Source organism: Carcharodon carcharias, chromosome 21 (assembly GCF_017639515.1).
Source record: "Carcharodon carcharias isolate sCarCar2 chromosome 21, sCarCar2.pri, whole genome shotgun sequence".
NCBI classification, from domain to species: domain Eukaryota; kingdom Metazoa; phylum Chordata; class Chondrichthyes; order Lamniformes; family Lamnidae; genus Carcharodon; species Carcharodon carcharias.
This window is the reverse complement of record NC_054487.1, coordinates 63,433,327-63,447,577: the sequence shown is the minus strand read 5'-3', so window position 1 is coordinate 63,447,577 and position 14,251 is coordinate 63,433,327. Positions and strand designations below refer to the sequence as shown.

General features: G+C 39.8%; 1 protein-coding gene across 1 annotated transcript in view; it reads right to left on the bottom strand.

The window, feature by feature from the left end:
• Positions 1-503: 503 nt before the first annotated feature.
• Positions 504-14,251, bottom strand: part of otogl (otogelin-like) — a 198,816-nt gene continuing 185,068 nt past the window's right edge. The window contains exons 52-54 of the mRNA XM_041215660.1: positions 5,990-6,035; positions 1,084-1,163; positions 504-704 (exon numbers count right to left, since the gene is read on the bottom strand). Of these exons, the coding sequence (XP_041071594.1) occupies positions 504-704; positions 1,084-1,163; positions 5,990-6,035 (327 nt within the window). The remainder of the gene's footprint in view (positions 705-1,083; positions 1,164-5,989; positions 6,036-14,251) is intronic.

Sequence of the window (14,251 nt, the reverse complement as noted above, 5' to 3'; positions counted from 1 at the left end):
GTGAGCCGCAGACACCTGTTGGGTGGTATCAGGCAGTTTGGTGGTGAAAGGAACTCAAATTTTGGGTTATGTAAAAGAAACGGCAATAACTAGGGGATCAGCAATGGTCTTTGGCACTGCTATGGAGCTAGAAGGAGCTATATCTCCTTCTGGTTCAAAATTCAGGTAAGAATTTTTAAACCTTACGTTTTTGCTGGCAGCCTCTATAATGGTCTCTTTTGGGGAAAATGTAGGCTTGCTTTTTCCTAAAAGCTGCTGTCCAATGCTGGCATTCAAGGCAGAGAAGTTTAAGGAGGGGATCTGAAACATGACTTACTTGCAAGTTCATTTGCAATGGGACCAATGCCCATTTCAAACACAGGCGCTAGGCACCTTCCCTCCGCCCTCACCAGTGCACTCCCAAAGCAAAACGTGCACATGCAAGCTGCCTGCCATATCAGCTGGGCATCAATCAATTTCCAGGCCATTTTGTAACAGTACAATTAACTCATAATAAGAAGTGTTTAGTTCCATTGACAGGAACAGTCTGTTGGCTCTTGAAACGTAAAGTCAATCCAAGTGGCATTGCCGGCACAGAAAAGTGGCACGGTCTGAACGGTGAGCTGAACTTCTCTACAGCACTTGCAGAATCTTGCATAGCTGTTAATATTAGTGTTGAATATCATTGCAGATGGGCACTTACCATCACAAGAAGCCACAATAACCTAGAAAGAATTCAGAATCATGAAGAACGTTCCATATTTAATTCACAGGGGGATACTTTCCCTACAGTAAAACTTTTTTTTTCATTTTTGGTTCCTTTAAATGTTCTAAGTCACTTCCTTAGCAATATGATGGCATTAAACATTCTTAATTGTTTATCTGAGATGGCACTGAGATGCAGTTCCATGTGTTGGGTCAGAGCTAAGATGGCTGGTTTCTGCCACACAAGGAATGAGGTCACTACAACTGCTTCTGTGTCTTTGCTGAAAGAGATTGTGGGATTGGATGTAATACTGGCATCAACTGCCCATTGTATAGCTATATTTTTTATTGTAATCAGTAATGGCATAACTGGAAATAAAAGGTAGAGTTTATACGTACAGCGCCAGTGGTGCGGCAGTCATCTTTTCTTATGATCATTTTAACATCTAACTTCCGGCAAGGCCTTGTATCTTCTTTGCCTAGTAATAAATGGACACATTAAACTGTCTGAAATATTTGCAAAAGTTATTAATACAACATTGCAGGCAAATGTTAACATTAACTTAAAGCTGTGCTCTTATTTGTTTCACATATAGTAAATTGAGATTAAGACCAATTATCGAAGAAAAATGCTTCATTGTTATTTACTTAATTTTAATGTACAGTTAAACAAGAATTAAAATAATTGGCATCAAGTCAAATCTCAGCTGCTACAGAACATAATAGAGGTTAATTTACATGGTAACAGCTATGATAAGCATTGTAATTTCATACTGGCATGTTTTGGGAACCATATGTCAAAGATCACCTGTTTTTCCTGACCATTCTAAATTTAGCATTTGCCATATCTCAGATTATTCTTGCACTGCCTTCCAAGACACTATTTCCTGAAAATCTATCCAATTTGCACTTGAAGGAATCAATACCGCCTGCTTCCACTGTTTCCCTAGGCACTTGTTGCGTAGATTGACCACTCACTCACTGAAGTAGTGGCCTAGAAATTCAGTGATCTTAAATTTCATAGAAAAATTACAATTCAGACAATAAAGCAAGATGCAATTCTACTTCCACCACAGCCTCCATGTAAGAAAAAAATAATGATTTTCATTGCCTGGTGGAGTGATGACAGGAGGAATTCCCTCCAGTGCATGGGTGCCCATCCTCCAAGTGCACAGATAGATTATAGAAGAAGAATCAAGGGAGCAGTCTTCTGTTGTTAGTTGAAAGACAGGGTCATTGAGGAATAAGGGATGATAAGTACAAAGCTGCAAAACTATCATAGTGTTGATTCTCTTCTTAACGTGCTTGCTTATAGAACTCATGGAGAGCTTGCCTGATATTCCATCCATGAATTAAATTGCATAGAAAATCAGTCAGGCTCCATTACAAGCATGTGGAGCTCCCCATTCAGTTTACACTCTACCTAGGCAAATCTTTATGCTTAAGTGCTGTAAGAAAAAAATCTGTACTGATATCTTCATTATCCCTAACATACACACTTTTGATAAGAACCATAGACGAGGCTCTTAGCAAAGGCAAGGGCAAGTGGACTCGGGGGTTTCAGTCACAAAATAGATTTAAAGAGGAACTTAGAGGATAGGAGTTAAGAGAAGTTTCTTAGATTGGCTGAAAGTGCAAGGTGGTGTTCTGCAGAGATCAGTGCTGGAACCTCTACTGTTCACCACGCACATAAATGATTTGGACTCAGAAACTGGAGGTATGCTGTTGAATTTTGCAAATGATACCAAAGTGAGGGAATATGGTGAAAAATGTACAGCACAGCACCAAAATACAAGAACAGGATAATAGGCCCACAGCCTGGGTGGATAAATTGCAAATGAGATTCAGTATAGCAAAGTTCATTTTGGTAGATGAACAGAATACCAAAACAGGGAGACAATATTAAAGTTATATACAACCTTGTTAGACCATACTTGGAGTATTGTCTGCAGTTCTTCTCTCCAAACTACAAAAAATATGTTGATGTACTGGAGAAACTGCATAAAAGGGGTACAAGAATATTACCAGAATTGCGAGGAGAGATTAAACAGGGACATTTTGTCTGGAAAAAAGAAAGCTAAGGGAAGACCTAAAATAAAGCGAGTTAGAGAGGGGGATGTGGACAAAGTGTTCCCCTGTTTCGTGGGGCCATAACAAGCGAGCCAAATATGAGTTGCCTATTAATTGATCAAATAAAGAATTCAGAGAGCATGATGAGAATGTGAAACTCATGGCCACATGGATTTGTTGAAATGTTGATGCATTCAAGCAGACATAGTATACATGAGGGAGAAGAGATAGAGGGATATGGTGGCAACTAAGGTGGGAAGAGATAATTAGAGCGGGAGGAAGCTTATGTGAACTGTAAAAGCTGGTATAGAACAGTTGGGCTGAATAGCCTGCTGCTGTGCTGTAAGTCTATAAAATTCTACATAATACATAAAACTCATTCTGTGCTTGTTGTGAATAATTCTTATACCATGCATTTCACATATTATAGATTCATTTTACATTTTGTTGTTGAAAAATACTGTAATTATAAAGAAAATACATAATGGGAATAGTACCTGTGTCACAGTTAGTACTACCAGTTGGGACTACTGGACTAATGGTAAAAGGTAATAAACCCAATCCAGAACCTGGCAGAATTATCAATATCAGTTTAATATAAAGTAACAATATAAATTACATTGAAATATTACATATCTGGCATGCATTAAATCAAGCTGGTATATAAGAATATGTTTATGTCACAAAGGAATGCGTATGAACACAAGCTGGTGTTGAACTTGAAAGGCCATTCAAGTGCACATGCTTTTAGTCAGTGATGGCTTTTTATAAATCAAAATAACACTAAAGAATCACATGTAAGCAGGTGATTGGGATTTAGGTGCATTCTCTGCAGCCACATCGGTTTAAACAATATATATAATTCTGAAGTATAACAGTTTTTTGTGTTCCTATGAACTGGTTCCTCTAAAAAGAATTTTCTTTGGAATATATATATGTTATATAATGGGTATTGAAGATACAAAATACATTGGGCTGCACACTGCAGCCCTTTTTTGGTATGATCAGTTCAGTTTACACTTGCCTTAAAGGCTACAACAAAGTGTCCACCTCTTCTAATTTTATGGTTTTCTTTGCACTAAATTACAGGAGAGCTACTGAGTATTATTTTATATTGTGTAATACACCTATCTGAAGACCAAGTGATGCTGTTTTATTCATAACCTTTGACTATGACCCAAGACATAAACAGAATAAAGGCTCAGTTCTTAGCAGCACAGTTTCTTTGCTGTATTTTCTTGGCCACTGCTGCTCAGGGAAAACCATAAAATTGTAAGAGTTTTCATAGTCTTTTCTTTCTGCTCACAATTAGTATAAAAGAATTATATTGTAAATTCAATTTATCCAGTTATCATCACTCTCAAACATGCATACTTGTAGCATTTAAGGAACATTTAAAGCAAACTGATCAAGCTAATTAAGAGCTACAGTGTGCATACAAATCCATTATTATATATGTGTTTAATATGTTATTGTATATTAAGGTATACATATTAAGTATATCTTAAGTGAGATACTAAGATATTAGCATTTATTTTATTATTATACCACTTCCTTTAAGTATGCATCAAATTCCTGTAAGTCTAAGATTTGTTTTTTCCTTAATTGGGAAAAAAATGTTACATTTTGAAGAAGGAATATAAAGGACGTATGAAGAGGATAGTAAAATAAAACTGGAATAAGGCATCTGTAAGAAATTATGGAAAATCTAATGAAACTTAAACATGAAAGAAAGGCAGGAAGTCCGAAACAGGAAAATAAGACAAAGGAAAATGAGAGCCCTCATTACTTTTTAAAGTTTTATTTCCAATTTACTTTCTTTGATTGTTGTGTTCATTCTCCTTCTAGCCCAGCTGTCCTATTTCCTCTATACTGTCTCAGGGTTAACAACCACATGTGAGCCTACTGTATATTTGGACTATTTTATCCCACATTAAGGAAATAGAAGTAATTTTTCTGCGTTACTGTAAGTTCAAGTTTACTTTAAAGGGATTAAGATGGCAAGCATGCACATAGTTTCAGGTGGGCTGTCAAAGGGGCAGCAGAGCCACAGGAAGATTGTTTTTTAATTTAAAATTACCCATTTTGAATTTATGTTTCTCTATTGTAACTGACTGTCACATTGAAACTGTCCATTTAAATTGTAACCTTCCTTTCACTGAGGCCTTTAACAGTACCAGATGCTGGGAACTCACATATTACGTATCTGTTTCCAATAACTTAGGCCATAATTCAGGTGGGGTAGAAAAGGACAGAGATGTGACATAACTAGTTCCCTCTCCTAGGGTTTTAGAATTCTCAACCTACTATGTTTTATTGAATCTGGAAGGTCATTAGCCTTGCTACCACCAGACTTCCCAAACAGTAATCCTTCCAACAGTTAGATTCAGATAGGTATTTAACCGCATATCTGGCAAATAAGCTGATATTATTGGCTTGAGAGGTCTTATATGTCAATTCAATTCGGAATTGGTACTCTTAATGTTGAGTGACTCAATTAAAATAGCACAGTTGAACCAAATTTTTTTTAATTGATAAAGACATAGAAGTATTTGAAAGAAAAACTAAAAAAGCAACAAGAAAAGTTAAATAAATTCAGAGGATAAACAAATAGAAATAAGAGAAAGAAAAGAATGAAGTAAGGAAAATAAAGTACCAAATATTAAGAGGTGACAGAAATTATGACAGATTGCATTTGACTCCGTAGCTACCATAGGTTACTGAAAGTTGCAATCTGACAGAATGGCAATAGGTTTGATGTATGTATTGCTCTTGCCTGTACTGAACTTGGTCAAAATACTTAAGTCCATAAGCAAAATAAAAATATTTGAACTTTATAATTACCTTTCAGAATTCTGCCAAAAGACTTCATATTTTCAAACTGAATTGGGATGATGTATCTCCTTTCCTTATCGACACTGAATAGTATTCCCAAATTACACCTCTAAAGAGGATTATGATAAATTGTTTCTCTTTTCTTTACTTAACAGTTATACTCCAGAATAAATGTGAGATTAACCATATCAGCAGCCTGCATTTATCATACTGCAGCCCAAATAAGCAGTGCAACAAAACGTTCACAACTGTTGTTTAACATATTAACAGATTGCTGTTCAAACTGATTCAAACACTACATGCTTTTTTTATTCCTTCATTTTCCCAGCAATTCAGGATTTTACCACAGCTATCCAAAACCAAAGCCAAACAAGCACAATATGCAGCTTTGTTCACTTACAAGTCTTGCAGCAACCGTCCATGTAAAGCTTTACAACTCCCCCTTTCTGCGGAAAGAAAAAAGTACAATTTATCAGGAAAAACTGATCCAAGTAAGAGAGAAGAGAGAGAGAAGACATTACATCAAACATTCATCCATGGTCAAAAGATCATGTAGGATTACATAGGATGGCATAAGATATATGGCACAGAAACAGGCCATTTGACCCACAAGACAGGACCAATGTTTATGCTCCACTCAGGCTTCCTCCCATCTTTTCCCATCTAAATCCACCATCATAACCATCTGTTCGCTTCCGCCTCATATACTTATCGAGCTTCCCCTTGAATGGATCTATACTATTCACTTCAGCCACTCCCTGTGGTCACACGTTCTACGTTCTCACCACTCTCTGGGTAAAGACGTTTCTTCTGAATTCCCTATTAGGTTTCTTGGTGACTATCACATGTTGAATGGGGGGGCAATTAGCTTGGATAGCTAGACAATTAGCAGGTGGTTCAGATTAATGGTAAAGCATGGGGTTCAATCCCTGTTCCGGCTGATAGACTTGGGGCTACCTCTTCACCTCACCTTTAGTTAAAAAAAAAATCACAGCGTATAAATAGCCATGGTTCAGCAAATAATCACCAATAACCTGCCTTTGAGCAGATAATATGCATTTTCAGAAGGTGATAAAGGCGGCTTATTTGAGTAAACTGAAAAAAAAAATCAGGAGAGATGTAAAACAAGCTATTCACTACACCATTTTACACCATCACACTGAGTCAAAATTACCTCTCCTAAAAGAGAGTGGCCAAACGAAATTTATACCCATTTAAGAACAGATGGTGTAATCGGCAATAGGGAAATGGCAGCCATATTAAATGGGGACAAAATACCAATGGATTAAGGGAAACTAAGAACAGAATCTTCGGGTCGGTGAGCGGGGGTGGGCCCCACTCGCCAACACATAAAATGAAGTGCGGTGAGGTCGAGCGTGCATCCCAACGTCACCGTGCATCATTCTGATCCTCAGTTTGGTGGGCATGCAGCGGAGTTGGCTAAGCGCCCGCTGAACTGTCAAAGGCCTATTAAGGACATTTAAAAACTAATTAAAGTAATTGATTGATCTACCCGTCCAACCTTAAGGTTGGCGGGCAGGCGAAGAGCCCAGGCGGCCTTCACATTTATCATGAAATCTCATTCACGGGCGGGATGAGGTATCATGAAGGGTTTATAAGTTAAATAAATTTTTTTATTAAAGTTCATTGACATGTCCCAGATCATCTGACACTGTCACAAGAGGGGACATGTCTTAATTTTTTTTTTCTTTTTAAAATTTTTTTAAAATTACACTAATCTCCCTGAGACAGCTCCGTGCCTCAGGGAGTATTTCTGAGACAGCTCCGTGCCTCAGGGAGTATTTCTGAGACAGCTCCGTGCCTCAGGGAGTATTTCTGAGACAGCTCCGTGCCTCAGGGAGTATTTCTGAGACAGCTCCGTGCCTCAGGGAGTATTTCTGAGACAGCTCCGTGCCTCAGGGAGTATTTCTGAGACAGCTCCGTGCCTCAGGGAGTATTTCTGAGACAGCTCCGTGCCTCAGGGAGTATTTCTGAGACAGCTCCGTGCCTCAGGGAGTATTTCTGAGACAGCTCCGTGCCTCAGGGAGTATTTCTGAGACAGCTCCGTGCCTCAGGGAGTATTTCTGAGACAGCTCCGTGCCTCAGGGAGTATTTCTGAGACAGCTCCGTGCCTCAGGGAGTATTTCTGAGACAGCTCCGTGACCTCAGGGAGTATTTCTGAGACAGCTCCATGCCTCAGGGAGATTTCTGAGACAACTCCGTGCCTCAGGGAGATTTCTGCACTCTTTTGCACGCATGCGTGAAAGAGCACAGGCCCCAACTCTCCCCCCTCCCCATCCATGCAGGGAGCAATCAGCGTTTCCGGGTGCGTGTCATGCTGGGTGGGCCTAAAAAGGCAGTGCCCAACCGATCACGGGCAATTTTGGGCTGCGCCCGCCCATTCCCGCCCAACCACACCCACCCTACCCCAACGGGGAGAAAATTCTGCCCTAAAAATAAATCAAGGAGAATAATTTACTGGCTTTAGCAGGGTAGAAAAGAGAAACTACATAATCGCAAATCTGTTATCCCTGCTTCAGTCGTAGTGAAGTTACTAGAATCTGTCATTAGAGACAGAGTGACTGAGTGCTTCACAAATTTGAGCTGATCACAGTCTGGATTTGTGAAGGGTAAGTCATGTCTGACTAATTTAATTGATTTCTTTAAGGAGATTCTATATGGACTTTAAGAGGTACTTGATATGGTTTTGCAAAATGTAAGTGCATGGAATTGGAAGCAAACTTGCAACATGATTTGGCTTGACAGGTTGGAGAGGGTAGGGATAAAGAAACATACTCTGATTGGTTGGATCCCCAGGGATATATACAGAAGCCTTGGCTTTTCACCATATTCAACAATGACTTGGATGAAGGAATAGAGAGTTGTTATCCAAATTTGCAGGTGAAATTAAGTTTGGAGGTTCAGTAAGTAGTGCAAATGGGAGAAGGAAGTTGCAGAGAGACATAACGTAGACTGCGGTTTATAAGGTAACCTGGGCATAAGATGACCCCATTTTTACAGTCCTAAAAATCACGTTTTTGCATATACTTGGCGTATAAGTTGACTCCCCTTTTCAGCCATGGCATGCGATACTCAGCCTCAATTTTTCACCCCACAAGTGCATGTTAGATTTATCAATACCTTATAGTTGGGTGCAAGGGATCAACCAGGCTGCATTGAAAAGATGTGTGGAAATTTAATATTCCCACACAGAACAAACCCTGAGTGGTGAACAACAAAGACGGCAACCACCCACACACCCACAGTTCACGTTTATTCTCGGTGTATAAGTCGGCCCCAGTTTTTGAAGGTATTTTTCGAGGCTTCAAAGGTCGATTTATATGCCGACATCTATGGGTAGACAGATTAAGTGAGTGGGAAAAACTGTGGTGAATGGAGTTCAGTGTGGGGAAATGTGAGGTCATCCACTTTGGATTGAAGAATGACAAATTAGACTATTTTCTAAAGGAACTGTGGAGGAACGAAAAGAATTGGGTGCCCGTGTCTACAAATCAACAAGTTATTGGGCAAGTACAAAAAGTAACCAAAAAGGCTAATGGAATGTGTGCCTTTATCTCAAGAAGGCTGTAAAATAAAAGGGGAAAAAGATGGTCTTAAGTTGCATTTTTTTGGTTAAGACCCCATCTGGAATTTTGCATGCGGTTTTGGGCACAATATCTCAGGGCAGATATACTGGCCATGGAGCGAGTGCAGTGCAGATTCACCTGAATGATACCAGGGCTCAAAGAGTTAACTTACAAGGTCCAGTTGCATAAACTTGACTTGTGTTCCCTTGAGTATAGACAACTGAGGGATGATCTAATCAAAGAATTAAAAACTATTTCCTCTGATAGGGAAATTTTGAATAAGAGAGCATAATACTAAAATTAGAACCATACTGTTCAGGAATAAAATCAAGAAGCACTTCTTCTTATTAAGGGTGGTAACATAGCTCTTGCACAAAAGGTTGTGGATCCTATGTCAACTGAAGCTTTCAAGACTGAGATCAATAGATTCTTGTTAGGCATGATTATCAATGAATATGTGCAAAAGTGGGTTAATGAGGTTGAGTTATAGAAGAAGCATTATTGAATTGAATGGTGAAACAGACTTAAATGTTGTGATAAATAAAATCTGTTCTGAGGAAGAGTGATGTTCAACTCGAAACGCTAACTCTGTTTCTCTCTCCAAGATGCTGCCAGACCAGCTGAGTGTTTCCAGCAATTTTTATTTTTATTTTAAATGTTCTGATGATAGTTCACGACCTGAAATGTCAGGGAGACACCTCAGACCTTTACAAATGGCAGAAGGGACCTGATTTCAGGATTCCCACCCCCATTCCCAAGCCCCCAAATTTCACTAGTGCGGAGAACAGATGCAAACTGCGAGCCTAACCTGGCCAGCTCCATTGCGGAGGTAAACCCCAGTAATTTTTGTGGAGTCAGCACAGCTTCTCAAGGAATTGTGGTTCACAGAGGAGTTGTGAACCATTGTCTGGATGCCAGAACATTTTGAAAGATAATTTCAAAAGGCGTTATCCAGGTCCCCCATGCCAACCCATGCCTCCTACCCACTCCCAATGGCCCACTACACTTTCCATGCCAACCCATGTCCTTCACACACCCCAATGTTGCCTCAAATCCTCCATGCCAACTCATGCCCTTCCACCCACCCCTAATGACTCCCCCACCTTTCATGCCAACTCATAGCACTTCCATGATCATTCACTCAGTATACTTCATACAGAACCAATGAACCCCATGGTTGCATTGGTATGTGTGGAAAAGCTTAAAAAAACAGCAATTTATAACTTGCTTGGCCGAGAGCCCAGACTTCCATTAGTTTGTTGAAACAGGTGCGCACGAAGGAAAACATTGCTTGATTGACAGCTTTTTTTCTTAGACCTATTTTGTCAATGGCATAAAATTTATTTACACAAGATAAAGAGGTGTCAAGTGCTTATAGTTTCTGCTATGATTCTTTAAAAGTCTAGTTGATTTACACTTTTATCAGGTTATAATAGCAACAGTTTTTTGTAAAGAGAGGCATGGATTGGCATGGAAGGTAAGAGGAGCCATTGGGAGTAGGTGGAGGGACATGGGTTAGCATGGAGGGTATGAGGGGCCATTGGGAGTGGGTGGGGGGTATGGGCTGGCATGAGTTGGCATTGATAGAGCCTTGGAAGTGGGGAGGGGTAGTGGATGTGAGAGGTTAGGGCTAGAAGGCGTAATATTGAACAAACCAACTGCGACAAAGTCCCAGAGAATTGAGGTGGGCCTTTTCATCAGCCCGCCTCGGCACTCATCAGCCCCCGTGGCCAGCTCCGAACTATTTTGGGGGTCAGTGGACCCAACTCCAGCACACACCCAACTGCCCCCACAATGAAAATCTCACCTTATGAGGCACTTTTCCCCAGGCAGGCGCAACAAGTTGGGAAATTTCCCAACTCCCGCTACCCGCCTCTAACATGAAAATCCAGTCCATTAATTCTATTTCTCTCTCCACAGATGCTGCCAAGCCTGTTGATTATTTCCAGCATTTTTCTGCTTTTATTTCAGATTTCTAACATAGGCAGCATTTTGCTTTGGAAAGCAGGAGAGTTGTTTGTCTCAACTTACAAGGTATTCCATTTTATATCCTGAGCTCTATGCTGATATGTTAGCCCTAAGCATACAATAATAGTTAAAGGCATTTTATAATCAGCTAACAACAGAATAATTAATTTATATTGTTAAAGAGATAAGAGGCCTAGAAAACCTTAATTTTAGGAACTTAGGAACAGGAGAAGGCCAGTCAGCCCCTCGAGCCTGCTCTGTCATTCAATATGATCATGGCTGATCAAACACTTCAATGCCTTTTACCCAGACTATCCCCATAACCATTTATGTTATTGTTAATCAGAAATTCATCAATCTCTACTTTACTTTATTTTAAACATACTCAATGATTGAGCTTCCACAGGCCTCTGGGGTAGAGAATTCCAAAGATTCACAACCCTCTGAGTAAAGAAATTTCTCCTCATCTCGGTTCTAAGTGGCTACCACCTTATTTTGAAATTGTGTCCCCTGGTTCTAGACTCCCCAAACAAGGAACCACCTTACCTGCATTTACCCTGTCTATCCCTTTAAGTATTTTGTATGTTTCAATGAGATCACCTCTCATTCTTTGAAACTCTAGAGAATACAGGCCCAGTTTCCCCAATCTTTCTTCATAAGACAGTCCCGCCATCCGGAAATAAGTCTGGTGAATCTTCGTTGCACTCCCTCTATGGCAATAATATCCTTTCTGAGGTAGGGGGACCAAAACTGCACACAATACTCCAGGTGCGGTCTAACCAAGCTTCTATACAATTGAAGCAAGACTTCACTACTCCTGCACTCAAATCCTCTTGTGATAAATGCTAACATTCCATTAGCCTTCCTAATTGCCTGTTGCACTTGCATGTTAATATTGTGGTTAGTTTCAAATATTGATATCATCTTTAATCAACAAAGTATGTAACATATTCTCACAAGAATACAATCTATTTGTACATTACTATACTGATCAACTATTGCTGGTAAATTGAAAAAAACAAGGAATTTATAAAATGATGTAAAATTATTTGAGATTCCTATTTTATAGCAGTGGTTTGTTTTCTTAGTTAACTAATTCAAAATGTTAAAATAGTGCAGATGCACAGGATTTTTATGTACTCCGAATTGGGGATTACCAAATGGTGGCCAACAAATTCCTTCACCCAGCACATAGCTGATAGTTTGGGAAGGGCTGTCCACCTTTTGGAATAGGGGCTGCAACCAGTGAATGAACTACTTATGATTAACTAAAACTGCAAGGCCTCCAGAAGAAAATCTAAATATCATGAAACACAAATTTCAGACTCTGCATATAAAGAAGGCCCACACACAAAAAACAAAAACCCCACATACACAAAACTAAAATCTTATTTGAGCAACTGTGCACGTTTCCCGTTAATTTCCAATACCAGAAGGATGGCCCAGGATTTATAACTCTATTACAAAAACAAAAACAGAATTACCTGGAAAAACTCAGCAGGTCTGGCAGCATCGGCGGAGAAGAAAAGAGTTGACGTTTCGAGTCCTCATGACCCTTCGACAGAACTTGAGTTCGAGTCCAAGAAAGAGTTGAAATATAAGCTGGTTTAAGGTGTGTGTGTGGGGGCGGAGAGAGAGAGAGAGAGAGAGGTGGAGTGGGGGTGTGGCTGTAGGGACAAACAAGCAGTGATAGAAGCAGATCATCAAAAGATGTCAACAACAATAATACAAAAGAACACATAGGTGTTAAAGTTAAAGTTGGTGATATTATCTAAACGAATGTGCTAATTAAGAATGGATGGTAGGGCACTCAAGGTATAGCTCTAGTGGGGGTGGGGAGAGCATAAAAGATGTAAAAAAATATATATTTTTTTTTCTTTTTCTCTTTTTATAATGGAAATAGGTCTTTTATGCTCTCCCCACCCCCACTAGAGCTATACCTTGAGTGCCCTACCATCCATTCTTAATTAGCACATTCGTTTAGATAATATCACCAACTTTAACTTTAACACCTATGTGTTCTTTTGTATTATTGTTGTTGACATCTTTTGATGATCTGCTTCTATCACTGCTTGTTTGTCCCTACAACCACACCCCCACTCCACCTCTCTCTCTCTCTCTCTCTCCACCCCCCACACACACACCTTAAACCAGCTTACATTTCAACTCTTTCTTGGACTCGAACTCAAGTTCTGTCGAAGGGTCATGAGGACTCAAAACATCAACTCTTTTCTTCTCCGCCGATGCTGCCAGACCTGCTGAGTTTTTCCAGGTAATTCTGTTTTTGTTTTTGTTTTGGATTTCCAGCATCCACAGTTTTTTTGTTTTTATCTTTATAACTCTTTTGACAGCTTTTATATCCGGTATTCTAGAATTTGTAACAGTGAATGCCAATGTCACTACAGTTCATCTTTGTGCCACAGTTCTCTGTAGGGAGGCAGTGATGTAGTGGTATTGTCACTGGACTAGTATTCCAGATACCCAGGGTAATGCTCTGGGCAATAGAAACAGAAAATGCTGGAAAAACCCAGCAGGTCTGACAGCATCTGTGGAGAGAAAAACAGAGTTAACATTTTGAATCTGCATGACCCTTCTTTTCAGAGCTAGATGAAATTTATAATGTTTAAGAGGGCGTGGAGCAGGTGAAGCTGGATAGCAGGCCAGTGATAAGCAGGGGCTAAGCAGAGATTGACAAAGATGTCATGGACAAAAAGACAAAGCGAATGCTCTGGGGACCTGGGTTTGAATCTCACCATGGCAGAGGGTGAAATTTGAACTCAATAAAAAATCTTCCAGTCGGCGTATGGGGTCGGGCCCAACACGCTGATCATAAAATGATACGTGATGGCATCAGGCATGCCTCCCAACATCATCATGCGCCATTGTGATATTTCGTTCAGCGGGCGCACACCGGAGTTGGCTGCACGCTCGCCAAAATGTTAAGGGCCTATTAAGGCTGTTAAGAAATTAATTAAAGTCCTTAAGAACGTTGCCCGTCCAACCTTAAGGTTGGTGAGCAAGCAAAAACCCCAAGCGGCCTTCACATTTTTCAAGAAACCTCATCCACAGGCGGGATGAGGTTTCCTGAAGCTTTTATAAAATAAATA